The sequence below is a fragment of the Dasypus novemcinctus genome, chromosome X (assembly GCF_030445035.2).
Source record: "Dasypus novemcinctus isolate mDasNov1 chromosome X, mDasNov1.1.hap2, whole genome shotgun sequence".
Lineage (NCBI taxonomy): Eukaryota > Metazoa > Chordata > Mammalia > Cingulata > Dasypodidae > Dasypus > Dasypus novemcinctus.
This window is the reverse complement of record NC_080704.1, coordinates 127,086,354-127,103,816: the sequence shown is the minus strand read 5'-3', so window position 1 is coordinate 127,103,816 and position 17,463 is coordinate 127,086,354. Positions and strand designations below refer to the sequence as shown.

Sequence of the window (17,463 nt, the reverse complement as noted above, 5' to 3'; positions counted from 1 at the left end):
GCTACTATCTTTTCAATGTATTCTCCCTAATGTTAAAGACTCTTATTCTACTAGGAGTTTATAATCTTCAGGCCAAGGAGTGTCATTGCATAAAACCAAGAAACCAGAGGCTTCATTTTTGTGACAGCCCTACTCCTTCTGAGTGCTTTCAGTGATAGATCCAAGTAAGAACAAGAAGTAGACTGCGTATTAGGCAAGTGGCCCACTTCTTGATCATGACCTTCACAAACTAACCCCTCCTTCTCTGATTAAAAATTCTTCGGTGTTTCATTTTGAAAGTAAAAAGGAATAAGTGAATCATGTTTTTCACAAGCTATTTCTAATTCATATCAACCATTTGATTATATTTATGCTTGTAAAAACATAATCTTGCACAGCTTAATGTAAAGATAATGATTTTTAAAAATATTCCTTCTAGATGGTAATTAAAAGTCTGTTTTTAATCTTAATTCATAAACTGCATTTTCATAAGTGCAGTTATGATTATAATGTAGATACAAACCCTTCATACAAAGAAATAGCCAATTAATATTTCTTTCCCTTTGAAATTATCTTCTAAGATATATAAATAACAAGTTTTTTGGAAAATGATTGCTTCCCTTTAAATCAGCCTATCCAGAAAATCCATTCTGTGCTAAATATTTTAAGTTGAAATACATTGAAAGTATAAGAAATATCATGTGGATATACCAATGAATGTGCCTTACTGATGAAAGGGGACATTGATGTGGGAGGAGCAGGGGCCAGATTGGGGAGGGGGGTATACAGGAACCTCTTATGTTTTTTGATGTAACATTTTGTGTTATCCATCATTAAAAAAAGACAAATAAAAATTAATTTAATTAAAAAAAAATCATGTGAACGACTTAAGTGCACTAAAATTAAGAGCCCTGGTTCAGGGAGAGTCTTCAGGCCAAGGAGAGTCATTACATAAAACCAGAAAGCGAGAGGCTTCATTTTTTCTGACTCACCTCATGTCCTCTAGGTTCCTTCTTTTTTATGTACCAAAGTGGGAGCAAGAAGTAGAGTGCCCTGTCTTGTCACATTCTTTGATCGATTATTGTTGAAGTAGCAGAATCCAGAAATGTTATTTACCCTTGTATTAGTCAGCCAAAGGGGTGCTGATGCAAAACACTAGAAATTGGTTGTTGTTTTTTTTTAAAGATTTATTTATTTCTCTCCCCTCCTCCCTGGTTGTCTGTTCTCTGTATCTATTTGCTGCGTCTTCTTCTTTGTCTGCTTCTGTTGTTGTCAGTGGCACAGGAATGTGTGTTTCTTTTTGTTGTGTCATCTTGTTGTGTCAGCTCTCCTTGTGTGCGACACCATTCCTGGGCAGGCTGCACTTTCTTTCGCACTGGGCGGCTCTCCTTACGGGGCACACTTCTTGCGTGTGGGGCTCCTCTACGTGGGGGACACCCCTGTGTGGCACAGCACTCCTTGCGTGCACCAGCACTGCGCATGGGCCAGCTCCACACAGGTCAAGGAGGCCCGGGTTTGAACCGCGGACCTCCCATGTGTTAGGCGGACGCGCTAACCACCGGGCCAAGTCCGCCACCTGGTTGGTTTTTATAAAGTGTATTTATTTGGGTAGGAGCCTACAGATACCAGGCCATAAAGCATGAGTTACTTCCCTCACCAAAGTCTAGTTTCACATGTTAGAGCAAGATGGCTACCGATGGCTATGAGGGTTCAGGCTTCCTGGGTTCCTCTCTTCCAGGGGCTTGCTTCTTTTTCCTCTGTGAGCTTATTTCCTGGGGCTCCAGCTTAAGGCTTCAGCATCAAACTCCAACATTAAAACTCCAACATCAAAAACTCTTAACTCTGTCCTTTGCCATGCCTTTTATCTGTGAGTCCCCATCCCCCAAAGAGTGGGGACTCAATGCCCTACTGACAGAAGAGGTTTACATAATTACTTAATCAAGTAAACCTATGAATCCAATATACTCTAATAAGCCCAGAGGAAAAGATCAGTTTACAATCATAATCCAATATTTTTTTGGAATTCATCAATAATATCAAACTGCTACATCCCTGTCTACCCCCCAAAAAACAATATTAATGAATTCTGAATTTTATCCTGTAACAAATTTTCTTTGGTATTAATAAGCAAAGTATTTTTGTCATTGCCCTTTCCAGTTTTCTTGAACCTGTTGTTTTAATGCAAAACATTAGATTCTGCTTCTAAAGAAACTGTTCCTTATTTTTTGGCATCATGTACACATTTTACCTAATAATAAAATAAATTAAATATAAAAGGAAAGGAAAAACACTAAATATGCATCCATTTGATGGCTTAATCAACAAAAAGGAATTATTCCAGGTGATTTTAAGGCCCAGAAACTGTTCCTTATATTTCTGAATGCTCCACCCAGGAAGAGTTTTTTAACTCCTTTCCCTGCTTCCTGCCCCATAAACATCCCACCTTCTCTATGTAGTGTTTTTGGGGGAATCCCCTCTCCCACTAACATCTGTTGTAATAAATTAACATTCCCATATTAACTGATTACCTTGACACATTCATATGCCTTTAAACAAAGAAGAGCAATAGGAATGGCTGGCAGGAAAAGGTGATTGATGAAAGAGTAATTTAACAATTTAACAGATTTACCAGTAGCACTACATCATTCATTCTTCATATACACAATAAGCATTGCTTATATGTAATTATAGAAAGAAGATTTGCATGACATTTTAGATCATATTTATACTTTTGGCATTTTAATATCTTTATCATGGGGTACAGAGACATAAGGAAAATCCAAGTCCGTTGTACATCAGAGAAAATCAGTAAGTGTGTAGGTGAGCTGGATCACTGAAAATATAATCCCTTGGAAATGAAACTTTCCTCTGACACCTGTCACTGTGAAAACTAAGGGACGTTTAGAAGAGCTATCACTTAAGTGAAAAAGGAGTCAATTATTTCTGTCATCTTTCAAAATTATGTCATATAAGATATTGATCTTTCATTGAGGTTTGCTCTTTTGAAGAGGGATATGGCAACTCATATCATTAGTTTCAGTTAATATTAATGTTAAACTTTCAAATGATGAAATAACTTATAGAAAATGCAATAGATATTTTTTCAAATGTACAATAAAATTATGAAACTTATCAAATACCTCAATAACACTTAATGAACTTGGGGTGTTCTTGATTAAGCAGTACATCATCAATTGGCATTCTTGGATCCTAGAGTCCAACCTATTCCATGGGAACTTTCATTTTTCCAAATGGTTTTCTTTAGGCCTAGTCCTTTTCCTAATCTCAAGAATGTTCCATACCATCTCTTGGAACTGATTCTGGACTCCAGAGGAATCACCCAATAAAATAAAAAACCCAAGTATAAAACTCTCAAATCAGAGGGAGTTTCTGAAACACCAGGCCATGACCACTGAGTTTATTTTCTAGAGTAGAGATCAGCAAAGTTTCCCCATAAAGAGCCAGACAAGAAATATTTTCAGCTTTGTGAGCCATATCTTTGTCACGGCAGCTTAACTCTGCTGTTATAGCACATTAGTGGTAGCCATAGATAATTTGTAAAAAAAAAGAATTGGGTATGTTTGTGTTCCAATAAGGATTTATTTATGGACACTGAAATTTGAATTTCATATAATTTTCACCACAGGAAATAGTATTCTTTTGGATTTTTTCTACCATTTAAAAATATAAAAGCCATTCTTAATTTCATATCATGGGCCGTACAGAAACAGATGGTGGACTGGATTTGGCCCACAGGCTATAGTTTGCTGGCCCCTACTATAGACTTCCCAGTTGCCTTATTGCTATTTCCATATATCATAGACAATGGTGGAACCACTGCTTCATGGCTCCAAGTCCTTGCCTTATATAAGGACTTGTCCCATCCCCCAAAAGTTGTTGGAATTAACCTATTTGGCTGTCTTTCAAATATAGAAAATAGAAAGGATGTGTATATACTTTTTAAAAAATTAGATGTACTTGATTTTAAAAGGAAATACTGTTGATTTTTATGTCATATAAGATATTGATCTTTCATTGAGGTTTGCTCTATTGAAGAGGGATATAGCAGCTCAAATATCATTAGCTTCAGTTAATATTAATGTTAAACTTTCAAATGATGAAATAAATTCCCAACAGCAATTCTACGTGGACAAAGTCTAAAAGTTGACAATGAACATTAAGGTTTGGAGGAGCTAAGAGGGGTAGATTAGTTAACTGGAAGAAGGAAAGTTTAAGGATGCCTAACTATTATATAGTTATTATGGTTATTGGTGGTTAATAACCATTTTTCAATGGGGGACTCCCAGATGAGAGGGTATAGATGGCTTCTTATAACTTCTATTAGGAAAAAATGCAATTAACTCACTGAAAGAGAAATAGCATTATCTTTCTACATAAGAAAAATATTATAAATAATGGAGTATTATTAACTATTAATTTCTAGCTCCAGTATAAAAGAATACGTGAAAACTAATTGGAAGTGCATTAGAACAGATTGAATTAGACACAAGGAAGGACTGTTACACTCTAGAAATTTCTAAGTCTAAAGCATTGCCCAGCATTAAGTATAGAACTATAATTAATCCTGTCTTTGGCATCAAAGAGATGGAAAAGATGATCTCTGGAAGGGTTTTTAAACCCTTTTTCTGAATAAGATGTGTAGTTAGACTACATTATTATATGAGATAAAATCTTTTCATTAATTACTTTTTTGGTGCCAAGTACCAATCAATATGCTGGGTCCTCTAAGTGAGGGGAGGGGTGGAGAGAGAGCAAGAGAGAGAGAGTAATGTACATTCAGTAAGTTATTTTTGTCAATTGGGTGAAAGTCATGCTAAAGGCAAATGGAATGGATATTAAAGTAGACATTCAGTGGCTGGAAATGATTTAAAACAGTATCAGGGCATGTGGTGGCTTTAGCTTGTCATTAATTGTGTAGCAGCCCTTATTTTTGGGAAAGATTTTGCAGGATTCTGTTGCTTAATGGAAGGCTTAGAAGAAACAGAGTTGGTGAGAGCATGAGCCTGAGGCAATGAACAAAGCTAACAAGAGAATAGATCAAAATGAGAATAGTAAAATCATTTGAAATAAGTCTCAAGATTCCAAGCTAAAGGATCTGGAAAAGAAAATTAGTAGAGGGTTATAAGAAATGGTATACTGTGGGTATTAGGAAGAAATAAGTACTTTGAGTAGTTAATTTGATAATTTGACTAGAATAGTAGTGTCATAGCTTTACCTGTGGTCATGTTCGCTTAAAGTCAATCTATACTTTGTGCTTTGAAACTGAGTCTTTATAACCATTATATTCCTTTCTGCCTTTTAAAAAAGGATTGTGATTTACATCTCTCTAGACCATCATTCTTCCATTCCAGAGGTTATAATAGATTGATTAAAAGATATTTAAGTAAATTGTGGTCACTTCTCCAAAATGATTTATGTTAAAGATGATAAACATATTACTGAGAGGAAGTACCCCTAATAAAACCCTTAACTTCATTCTCTGCAGCTATTCAGCTTCAGATTAAGAGCACTCTTGGCTAGCATAGTAGTGAGTGTATACAAGCTATTGGCTTTAAAGTATAATTGTGGAAAAATTATTGCCAGTGTCCATTTTTTGTCTGGATAGGAAATCAGGTATTAACCTTATGTCCCTTTAGAAGATAAGCTAGGCATACATAAAAGTATACATACATTTGCTCTTTAGTAAATTTAAAATTTTGCTTCATATGTATTAATGTTTGTTTCTATATGGTATGTCAATGGGGGGGGGTCTTAGAATTGAGGATTTTTTCTTCCTCATGATTTTTTTCCATATTTTCTTCCCAGGTTTTTAGAATAAAGAAATGGGAGAGATGGCTAATTATAAGAATATAGCAAGATATTAGAAGAACAGAAATTCCAGTGGTTTCTGCATTGACAGAAATGTGTTAGATTATTGCATTAAGATTCTAGTCTAATGTAGTTTTTTTTAAAATTCTGCCCCCTCCCCTTGCAGCTTGCTTGTTGTCTGCTCTCTGTATCCATTTGCTGTGTGTTCTTCTGTGTGTCTGTATTTATTTATTTTTATTCATTACCCCCTGCCAAGGCTTGCTTGTTGTCTGCTCTCTGTGTCCATTTGCTGTTCACTCTTCTGTGTTTTTACTTGTCTCCCTTTTTGTTGCATCACCTTGCTGAGTCTGCACTCCGCAGTGCTTGTGGGCCAGCGGTGGCTCTCCAGCAGCATGTGGGCGAACCTGCCTTCACAAGGAGGCCCCGGGACGTGAACCCAGGGCCTCCCATATGGTAGATGGGAGCCCAACTGATTGAGCCACAGCCACTTCCCTCTAATGTAGTTTTGACAATTACTATAAGAATTTTTCATACATATGATAGGTATGTTTCAATTATTTGGGTATTATTATTGTTCCACCTAAAAGGAAAAATAGTTCATTGCTAAATTTGAGGTTAAAAATCATTTCTTTTCTTCTTTTTAATAACAGCTACAGTAGAATGTTACAATCCAAGAACAAATGAATGGACCTATGTTGCAAAAATGAGTGAACCACACTATGGCCATGCTGGAACTGTGTATGGAGGAGTAATGTATATTTCAGGTAAACAATTATCATCTGAATGCAATTAATATACATATACTTTTTTTAAGATTTATTTTTTATTTATTACTCTCCCCTTCCCCCCCTTCCCCCATTGTCTGCTCTCTGTGTCCATTCGCTGTGTGTTCTTCTGTGACCACTTCTATCCTTATCAGCAGCATCGGGAATCTTTCTTTTTGTTGCATCATCTTGTGTCAGCTCTCCATATGTGCGGCACCATTCTTGGGCAGGCTGCACTTTCTTTCGCGCTGGGCGGCTTTCCTTGCGGGGTGCACTCCTTGAGCATGGGGCTCTCCTACGCAGGGGACACCCCTGCATGGCATGGCACTCCTTGTGCACATCAGCACTGCACATGGGCCAGCTTCACACAGGTCAACGAGACCCGGGGTTTAACCGCGGGACTCCCATGTGGAGGCAGACGCCCCATCCATTGGGCCAAGTCCGCTTCCTCATATACTTTTAAATACTTGACCATCTTTCCATATTGTGGTAATAATAGTAATCCAGAAAAGTGGATAATCCAAATATAATTTATGTTAGTTTTAGAAGGTATTGTTGTGTGTGCATTTGCATCAAATTCATTTGGCATTCTACAAATTCATAGAATTGGCATCAAACCAATACTGTTGTAAATGTATAACTTAGAAGAAATTGGAAAGCATTCATTTTCTCTAATTTGCCCTCCCTTCACCATACTCTGTGCTCTTATAATCACCATTCATATTCACCCTAGCCAAAATTAATTGTGATTTAAATTGCAGCTATACTCTGTAAATTTATTGTTATATAACATGTAAGCTCTGCTGTACATAAAAACATGCTTCCAATGTGCATAATAATATGCATTCTCTCATTTTAGTGCAGTTCATAATGTCTTTCCTTTTCTTAGCATTATAGTAGGGTTATACCGTAATATCATTGTGTAACTAATTCTGTGCTGATTACCAGTATTTTGACCGCATGCAGATATATATTTTTTTCTTAGTAAAAATTCTGAAATGGCTGCAGTTTACTTACTGTATCCCAGGAACAACTTTCAATCATCAACTATTGGTGTTCAAATCATCCTTCTGTAGACTTGAAATAGGACTTCAAGTCCTATTTCTCGGGTAATGATCTTCTCGGGTATTGATACTGTACTTTGTTAGATAGATTATCTTTTATTCCTAACACAGTCTAATTTCAACAGTTTTCCCCCTCTTTGGAAGGCCTGCCAGTACCAGCAGTTGCATTATTAGAGAACCACGGGATTAATTTTGTGTTTGTGATCTGACTCCCTTAACACTACCTTAGGAAATCTGTAATCAAGAAGGATCAGTGAATGCCTATAGTGGGTGATTGGCAGGTTTCTGGTGTCGAATTCATAAGCAACTAAAGGATGGCTGATATTGAAAAAGCCATCCAGGAGATCATTCACTCCTCTAATAAAATATTTTACTCCATCCAACTATTTTATATGAGTAGCTGCTAAGTCATTTTAATGAGAGCTCCAAATTCCTTGGGGAAAAAAAAACATTTGATTTGTTTTAGTGCTCTTTGGTATAACTAATATATATTGCAGAAATGACCTTTCCAATTAAGAGTATGAGAGGAACCATAACTGTTTTCCTTTCAGAGAATTTTGTAAAGTACAAAAAACAAATATAAAAAAGCAGAAGCATAGTGATTATCATGTGGCTTCAGGACAATAGAGCATTGAATGTAGGACTAAATATTAGCTTAGTTCTCTCCACTGACTGCAGAACATATAGTCTGATACATCTATTATAAAGAGTGAATTATATGTGATATAGGATTACACTTTGTAGATAATATGTACTCAATGGATCAACACCAAAATACTGCACATGTCAAGTTCTGTATATACTCAGCATTCTCATCCTTTAGCTTTTTTAATGTCTATGACATTTAGCACATGACATTAACCATTCACACTGCACCCTCCAAAAGCTACAAAAAAAATCTGACTATGCTTATAAGCTTGCACATTATAAGCTTTCATAGCACTTTCAAATTTTTCAAAGCATGTGTTTAAAAGTTTTTATTAGAGAAGTTATGGTTGACAGGCCAATCATGCAGAAAATACAGGAATATCATACACCACCCTACTACCAACACCTTGCATTGGTGTGGAACATTTGTTAAAATTGATGATAGCATTTTTATGTAATTGTACAAATTTTTAAACAATAGTTACTTTTGGTACTAAAAAAACAAAAGTACTATTAACTGTCATCCATTGTTTACATTAGATGTATTTTTCCATATACCACCCTATTATTAATACCTTGTATTAGTTTCATACATTTGTTATAATTCATGAAACAACATTCTTGTACTATTAACTATAGTCCATTTTCTGCAGTAGGGTTCACTGTGTTATACCATCCTATGATTTATCTTTTAATTTTTATTCTAAATTTTTCCCTTTTAACCACATTCACCTATATAATTCAGTGCTATTAATTCCAATCACAGTAATATGCCACCATCGCCAACATCCATGTCCAAATCTTTACAATCAACGTAAATAGAAATTTTGTGCAAATTAAGGATCAACTTCACCTTCCCTAACCCCAATCTATCTCCTGTTAACTTGTATTCTATATTCTGATACTATGAGTTTGCTGTATATAATTATATAGTGAGAACATAAAATACTTGTCCTTTTGTGTCTGGCTTATTTCACTCAGCATAATGTCCTCAAGGTTCACCCAAGTTGTCTCATGCATCAGGGCTTCTTCCTTTTTCAAGCTGGATAATATTCCATTGTATGTATATGCCACATTTTGTTCATCCATTCAATGGTTGATGGAAAACGTGGGTTGCTTCCCATATTTTGGCAATTGTGAATAATGCCACTGTGAACAAGTGTGCAAAGATCTGTTTGAGTCCCTGCTTTCAGTTCTTTTGGGTATATATCTACCAGCCATAAGGGTCATATGACAATTCTATACTTAGTTTCCTGAAGAATTGCCAAACAGTCTTCCACAGAGTCTGTACCATTTTACATTCCCACCAACAAGGAATGACTGTTCTTGTTTCTTCATATCCTCTTCAACACTTATTGTTTTCTGTTTTTTCAATAGTAACCATTCTAGTGGTGTGAAATGATATCTCATTGCAGTTTTGATTTGCATTTCACTAATAGCTAGTGAAATGTGCTTTTCATGTGCTTTTTAGCCATTTGTACATCCTCTATGGAGAAATGTCTATGGAAGACTTTTACCTATTTTTAAATGGGGCTGTTTGTCTTTTTGATTTGTAGGATTTCTTTATGTATTCTGGTTCTTAAACCTTTATTGGATATGTGGTTGCCAAATATTTTTCCCATTGAGTAGGGATGTCTTTTCACTTTTGTGACAGTTGTTTTTTTTTAATACTTAAAAAAAATTTTTTTAAGATAGTTAGTTTACATAAATGTTACATAAAAATGTAGGGGATTCACATATGCCCCACTCCCTACCCCTCCCACACCTTTCTACGTTAACAACATCCCTCCCCAGTGTGGTACATTTGCCACAATTGATGAACATGTGTTGGAGCATTGCCACTAAGTGTGGATTATAGTTTTCATTATAGTCTAAACTCTCTCCTGCACAATTTTGTAAGCTATGACAAGATGTACAATGGCCTGCATCCATCACCACAGCATCATTCAGGACAAATCCAATGTCCAAAAAATGCCCCCATATTACACCCATTTTTCCCTTTTCCTTCCCCTCAGTGCCTCCAGTGGCCACTGCCTCCACATTAGTAATAAAAGTTCTTCCATTCCTAGAATAACAATAAGCCTGAAGTAGAATAACTGTAAGTCTGCTCTAGTCCATCACATATTCCCCAATCCTGAGGATTCTGGGATGGTGATGTCCACTCCGTCTCTAGTTGAGAGGGGGCTTACATCCCAAGGGACAGACAGATGGGACTATCTTGCTTGCAGTTGTAGACTCTCTTTGTTCCTTGGGATGGTCATTATCCATCTTGTCTTGTGTGAGTCCAATAAACTGGAGAGTAGGCATTGGATTTTGTTGAGATCAGTGTCTAACTGGCACATGGAAAGCCCAAATATTTAAGTCTCTTGGACTTATACCTATCAAGTATAGTACTAACTGTAGGTTCAGATAGAAGGGGCAGAAGAACCATGTGTAGGGAAATCACAAATAAGTCCAGCTCTGGCACACTGGTGAACTTAAATTCCAAGGTAAAGCCAACTGGCAGGGCACCAAACTCCTGAGCTGTGTGTCTAAGTCTTTTGATGCCCAAAAGTTTTTTTTTTTTTGAGAAGGTCCCATTTATCTACTGTTGCTTGTACTCTGCCTGTGAAGTCCCAAGAAACCACTGACCAATTCAAGATCCTGAAGAAGCTTCCCTATAGTCTCTTCTAGGAGTTTTATAATCCTGGTTCTTACATTTATATCTTTTATCCATTTTTAGTTTATTTTTGTATATGGTGTGAAATAGGGATCTTCTTTCATTCTTTTGCATATGGATATCCAATTCTCCCAGCATTAGTTATTGCAGAGACTCTTCTTTCCAATTGAGTGGACTTGGCAGCCTTGTCAAAATTCAGTTGGTCATAGATGTGAGGGTCTATATATGAACTATCAATTTGGTTCCATTGGTCAATTTGTCTATTGTTATACTAGTACCATGCTGTTTTAACCACTGTAGCTTTGTAATATGCTTTAAAGTCAGGATGTGTTTGTCCTCCAACTTTGTTCTTTTTTTTTTTTAGATGTTTTTGACTATGTGGGCTCCTTATCCTTCAAAATAAATTTAGTAATAAACTTTTCCATTTCTGTAAAGAAGGCTGTTAGAATTTTTATTGGAATTGCTTTGAATCTGTTAATTATTTTGGGTAGAATTGACATCTTAATGATATTTATTCTTCCAATCCATTAACATGGAATATCCTTCCATTTATTTACATCTTCTTCAATTTCCTTTAGCAATGTTTTTTAGTTTTCTGTGGACAAATTCTCCACAACCTTGATTAAATATATTCCTAGATATTTGATTTTTTCAGGTGCCATTGCAAATGGAATTTTCGCATATTGATCTTGTATCCCCCACATTGCTGAATTCATTTATTAGCTCTTTTATTGTAGATTTTTCAAGACATTCTATATATAGGATCATGTCATCGGCAAATATCCAATTTGGATGCTTTTTATTTCTTTTTCTTGCCTAACTGCTCAGGCTAGAACTTCCACTATGATGCTGAATAAAAATGGATTTGTTTCAAATTTTTAAGGGTCCTCATTTACTAAATGTTTTCATCAATAAAGAATGCTGGGTTTTATCAAGACTTCCATGTAAATGAAGACAAACATATTTTTCCTTTGTTTTGTTAATATGGTGTATTACATTAATTGATTTTCTTATGTCCAACCACCCTTACATACCTGGGATAAAATCCACTTGGTCTTGGTGTATAGTTCTTCTCATGTACTGTTGGATTTGATTTGCAAGTATTTTGCTGAGTATTTTTGTATCTATATTCATAAAAGAAATTGGTCTGTGGTTTTCTTTTCTTTTAGTATCTTTCTCTGGCTTTGGTATTAGGGTGATGTTGGGCTCATTCAGTAGTATGAGTTAGGTGGTGTTACCTTCTCTTCAATTTTTTGGAAGCGTTTGAGCAGTTTTGGTATTAATTCTTCTTAGAATGTTTTGTACAACTCACCTGTAAATCCATTTATTCCTGGGCCTTTCTTTGTTAGGAGTTTTTTTGTTTGTTTGTTTCTTCTTCTTTATTTTCTTTTAAATGTTACCTTAAAAAATATGAGGTTCCCATATACCCCCCATCCCCCTCACCCCACTCCTCCCACATCAATAACCTCTTCCATCATTGTGGCACATTCACTGCACCTGGTAAATACATTTTGGCACACTGCTGTACCACATGGACAGTGGTCTACATTGTAGTCTGCACTCTCCCCCAGTCCACCCAGTGGGCCATGGCAGAACACACAATGTCCAGCATCTGTCCCTGCAGCACCACCCTGGACACCTCCAAGTCCTGAAAATGCCCCCACATCATATCTCTTCTTCCCTCTTCCTACCATCAACAGTGACCGTGGCCACTTGTTCCACATCAATACTACAGTTTCTTCCCTTACTAATCACAATATTTCCCCAGTAGAACACCAGTAAGTTCTCTCTAATCCATACTCTATTCCTCCATCCTGTGGACCCTGGGATGGTTATGTCCAGTCCCCCTCTACATCAAGAGGGTGCTTAGATTCCACATGGACGATGGATGCAATTCTCCTGCTTGCACTTGTAGGTACTCTTGGCTCCCTAGTGTGGTGGTTGACCTTCTTCACCTCCCTCTTAGCTGGCCAGGGTAAGTCCAATAAACCAGACGGTAGGAGTTGCAAGTCTTCTGAGGCTCAGGGCCTGGCTGTAACACAGACAGCCCAGAGATCCAGGTCTAGGAGGTTCTTGATGACTGATTCAATCTCTTTACTACTAATTGTTCTGTTTAGGTCTTCTCATTCTTCTAGAATCAGTGTAGGGTATTTGTGTGTTTCTAAGAATTTGCCCATTTCATCTAGGTTATCTAATTTGTTGGCATACAGTTGTTCATAGTATTCTTTTATGATCCTATTTGTTTTTGTTGGGTTCATTGTAATGTTCCCCTTCTCATTTCTCATTTCATTTATTTGCCTCTTCTCTATTTTTCTTTGTCAGTCTAGCTAATTATTTATCAATTTTCTTGACCTTTTCAAAGAATCAAGTTTTTTTTGTTCATTCTCCCTATATTTTTTATTCTTTATTTCATTTATTTATGCTCTAATCCTTGTTATTTCTTTCCTTCTGCTTTCTTGTGATTAGTTGGCTGCTCTTTTTCAAGTTCCTCCAGGTGTGCAGTTAAATCTTTGATTTTAGCTCTTTCTTCTGTTTTTAATGTAAGTGTTTAGGGCTAAAATTTCCCTCTCATACTATCTTTGCTGCATCCCATAAGTTTTGATATGTGGTGTACTCATTTTCATTTGTCTCAAGATATTTACTGATTTCCCTTGTAATTTCTTTCAAAGCATTTTGATTTATCTCATTTCATATTCACAATCTTTATGATATATCTAGTGTAGATATTCTTATTTGGTAGATGGGGAAACAGATACCTAGAAGTTAAAGTGCCCTAGTCCCGTCAGTGCTCAACACCCAGATGGTATCCACTAAAATGCAGTACTGAACTAGGAGTGAAGGATTCTTTTTAGTTGGGACTTAATGTCACTCCACTTATATAAGTAGTGAAACATATTTTTATTCAGTAAAACCTTTTAAATCTCATGGGGTGCCATTTGCAAAAGTAATAACAATAATATGTTTTATTTTAGTTCTTTAAGAAGATGAAAATGTTAATTTCTTTATTTTTAATCTAGAGAAAGTATTTACAAAGAGTAAACACATATAAGAACATAATTGGTAAGCTATGATATATATATATAAAACTTAATTTTCTATGAAAGAGAGCCTTTTGCTTACTATTGCATTTTTGTAATAATCTGTTTACTTCATGCTTATTCTTCTCATTCTTTAGGAGGAATTACTCATGACACTTTCCAAAAGGAGCTCATGTGCTTTGACCCTGATACTGACAAATGGATCCAGAAGGCACCAATGACCACTGTCCGAGGTCTTCACTGCATGTGTACAGTGGGAGAAAGGCTGTATGTCATTGGAGGCAATCACTTCAGAGGAACAAGTGATTATGATGATGTCCTAAGCTGTGAATACTATTCACCTATACTTGACCAGTGGACCCCGATTGCTGCCATGTTAAGAGGGCAGAGTGATGTTGGGGTCGCTGTCTTTGAAAATAAAATATATGTGGTTGGTGGGTATTCCTGGAATAATCGTTGTATGGTTGAGATAGTGCAGAAATATGATCCAGATAAAGATGAATGGCATAAGGTTTTTGATCTCCCAGAATCTCTTGGTGGCATTCGAGCTTGCACACTCACAGTTTTTCGACCTGAAGAAACCACACCATCACCTTCTAGGGAATCCCCTCTTTCTGCACCTTAAGGTCATCCCTAAAACTAAGAAGCTTTAGTCCTATCTGTGCAACACATCATGAATTATCTTATTTTTTTCCTCCCATAGTAGTGTATGTTAGGATTAGCTTTCAATAATTGATACAGATATCAGGGAAAAAGATGGTGTTATTTGTGTTGTTACACTTAGAATGTTATAAACTGGTGACAAATCCATTCTGGAAATGTATCTGATAGAAGCTGATGTTTAACATATGAAAAAAAACACCAAGGTATTGTCTATAAAATGTTTATTAAGTACTTTTAAAAATGCTGTGTACTCAGTGTAAGATATTTGTTATCTTACATTAAAAAGCCCAATAAATCAAGTTACAGGTAGATTATCATAAATGTACAAATGTGTTCACCAGGCTTTAAAGTAAAATGTTTTCCTTTCATCTTTGACTGTAAGATGTTAAAGGGAGGCAGCCTGCTCCAACAGGAAACAATACATAAATGTTTGCCAACTCGCATGAGCTACCTCCCTCTTTTCATAAAGTATTTTTGACATATCTGTCAACCCACCTGATTGTATGGGTGCAATGAGAACATATAAAGTTTCTTAAACACACAGGAGAAATAATAAATTTAATTCACCCATATTACTTCAAAAAACAGCATGACACCCTCTCCCTATATGCAAAAGTATGGGGTTTTTTTAAGTTTGTATAAATAAATACACGCACATACATATTGCAAATGCAAAATTTTAAAAATTGATTGGAACTTCAAATAAATGTGAAAAAAATTTTTTGTATTCTTCCAAAAATCAGATTCCATTAAAAAGGAAATTCATTACACATATAATTGTATTACCATACTGAATTTATGTGGATAAGGTCTAGGAATTTTGAGCAACTGAATTCATCACTTGACCAAATTTTACCTTCAAAACTGTATTCTACTCCTTCTCCTTTGCTGTTGAGGTAACTTACATATTCTATGTATTCTGTATACTCTTAGTTCCTAAGGTCATTTAGCACAACGTGCAGCAGCTTCACATGGAGAGCTGCTTTTTCTCAGTGAATTCAACTTCCATGTTTTATCCTTTTTGTTCAATAAAAAACATTTAATGTCATTTTGGCCTGAGGAATCCCATTATTGTGTGATTTTATTCTATTTTAATAAATATCTTTTTTTTTTGGTATGGTAAGAGTCAAGTGATCAGAACAAAGAGCACTGAGCAACTTGGATGAATGAATATTTTTTACTTTCATTCAAGGAATAAAATGTTTGACTAGGTCTAACCTCATTGGTCAGAACTTGTCTATGAGAGGTTGGTTTTGGAATATACTAATTGGCTCTTCTTCATCCCCATAGAAGAACTGCTAGACATGTCTAAATCATAAGAACAGTTAAAATTTCTGAAGTCAGTTTTCCTAATCTTTAAGAAGATTCAACTTACCTAATGAGAAGAGATTGGGTAAAATGAGTTCAGAGCTTTGTTCTTGACCTAGGATTCTAAAGGAAAAATGTTTTTGTAAAAAAGTATTTGAGAATTATTTTAGATCATATTGATGATCTCGTCTACTTTATTGCAAATGACCAGGTTAACTCTGACCAAACAATTTAGGGCTATTCCATAAACAACTAGAGTGTTACTGTTTTTCTTCACAAGTGCATAATTAGCTGTGCAGATGTCAGTACTTCTTTATTGAGTTAAACCTAATGAACAATCGCACACACACACAACCAATTTCCCTCTCAGTGATACTTTTGGTATGAATTTGAAAAACCATCTTGGACAAGGAGTTTCTTCTTAAGTCAGAGCAACTGGTCAAGTGATTTCAGTTCTCAGTTTAAAGGCAGAGCGGGTTTATCCATTTAACATAGTTATCACTTGTTGCATATGGAGCAATGTATAGGATAGAATAATCATCACTTGACAGTCAAATGTGGGTGTCTTAGTCAGAGGACTCTCCTGAAAACAGCAAAGTTTATTTCCATCTTATGGCCTCTCACACCCTTCACTGCTTGTAGTCCTCTCTATTCAGTCTGCAGAAGAAAATGGAGGATTGCAGGTGTCAGGGCTTTAAAGCTCAGACTTGAAAGAAGCATACATCACTTCTACCCACATTCTCTTGGCCAGAAATTAGTACTATGTTTACATATAAACACAAATGCACCTAGAAAATATCGGAGATGTGTGCCCAAAAAGAAGAGGAAATGTGGTTGATGATCAGCTAGCAGTTTGCCACAGAGTATCACACAAAGCATACGGTTTTGTTTGACAACTTTTCTACATCCATGTCATATGTAATTTAGAATAGTAATTGAATATCATAATCTACTGTTTACACTATTATTAAACCATTCTAACAGCTGGGAAATTATTTATTTTCCTTCACAGTGAATTACCCCTTTTCTTTTAAAAAATCTGCCAGTCATTGGTTGGCTATAAAAGCATTTCTCACATTTGCTCCACTTCGGTTCTTGGTCAACTTTCAAAAGGAATTACAGAATACATTTGCTTTGATTCAGTAAATATCAAAAAGTTCATAATATTCCTTCTTGGTTTAGGTTGCTTGAGCTGAAAGATGGAAATATATCTACGTTGCCTAATTCTGTGTTTTAAAAATAAATCCATCTCATCAGATAAATTTTTGCCCTGGACTGATCAATTTTGACCAGAAACTCCTTTCTCTCTAATATTTTAACTTAAGCACTGAAAAAAAAAATTTAAGTATGGGTACTGTTTCTTTGGGAGTTGCTTAAATAATTCCCTTATGTTAAACTTTCATAGAGTGTTCCACAGGGTAATGAAATCATGCTTTATTTAAATAGTTTTGACTATGTGACCTTTTTAATTTTTATTTCAATGGCCTTTTATGTTTTTCCACCAAGAAAGG

The 17,463-nt window shown here is 35.8% G+C and overlaps 1 protein-coding gene across 6 annotated transcripts in view; it reads left to right on the top strand.

Moving 5' to 3' along the window:
• Positions 1-15,692, top strand: part of KLHL13 (kelch like family member 13) — a 393,060-nt gene extending 377,368 nt beyond the window's left edge. For all 6 annotated transcript variants that reach the window (XM_058291764.2, XM_071213232.1, XM_071213233.1 and 3 more), the window contains 2 exons: positions 6,459-6,572; positions 14,119-15,692. In XM_058291764.2, the coding sequence (XP_058147747.1) occupies positions 6,459-6,572; positions 14,119-14,606 (602 nt within the window). In that variant the 3' untranslated portion in view covers positions 14,607-15,692. The remainder of the gene's footprint in view (positions 1-6,458; positions 6,573-14,118) is intronic.
• Positions 15,693-17,463: the final 1,771 nt, after the last annotated feature.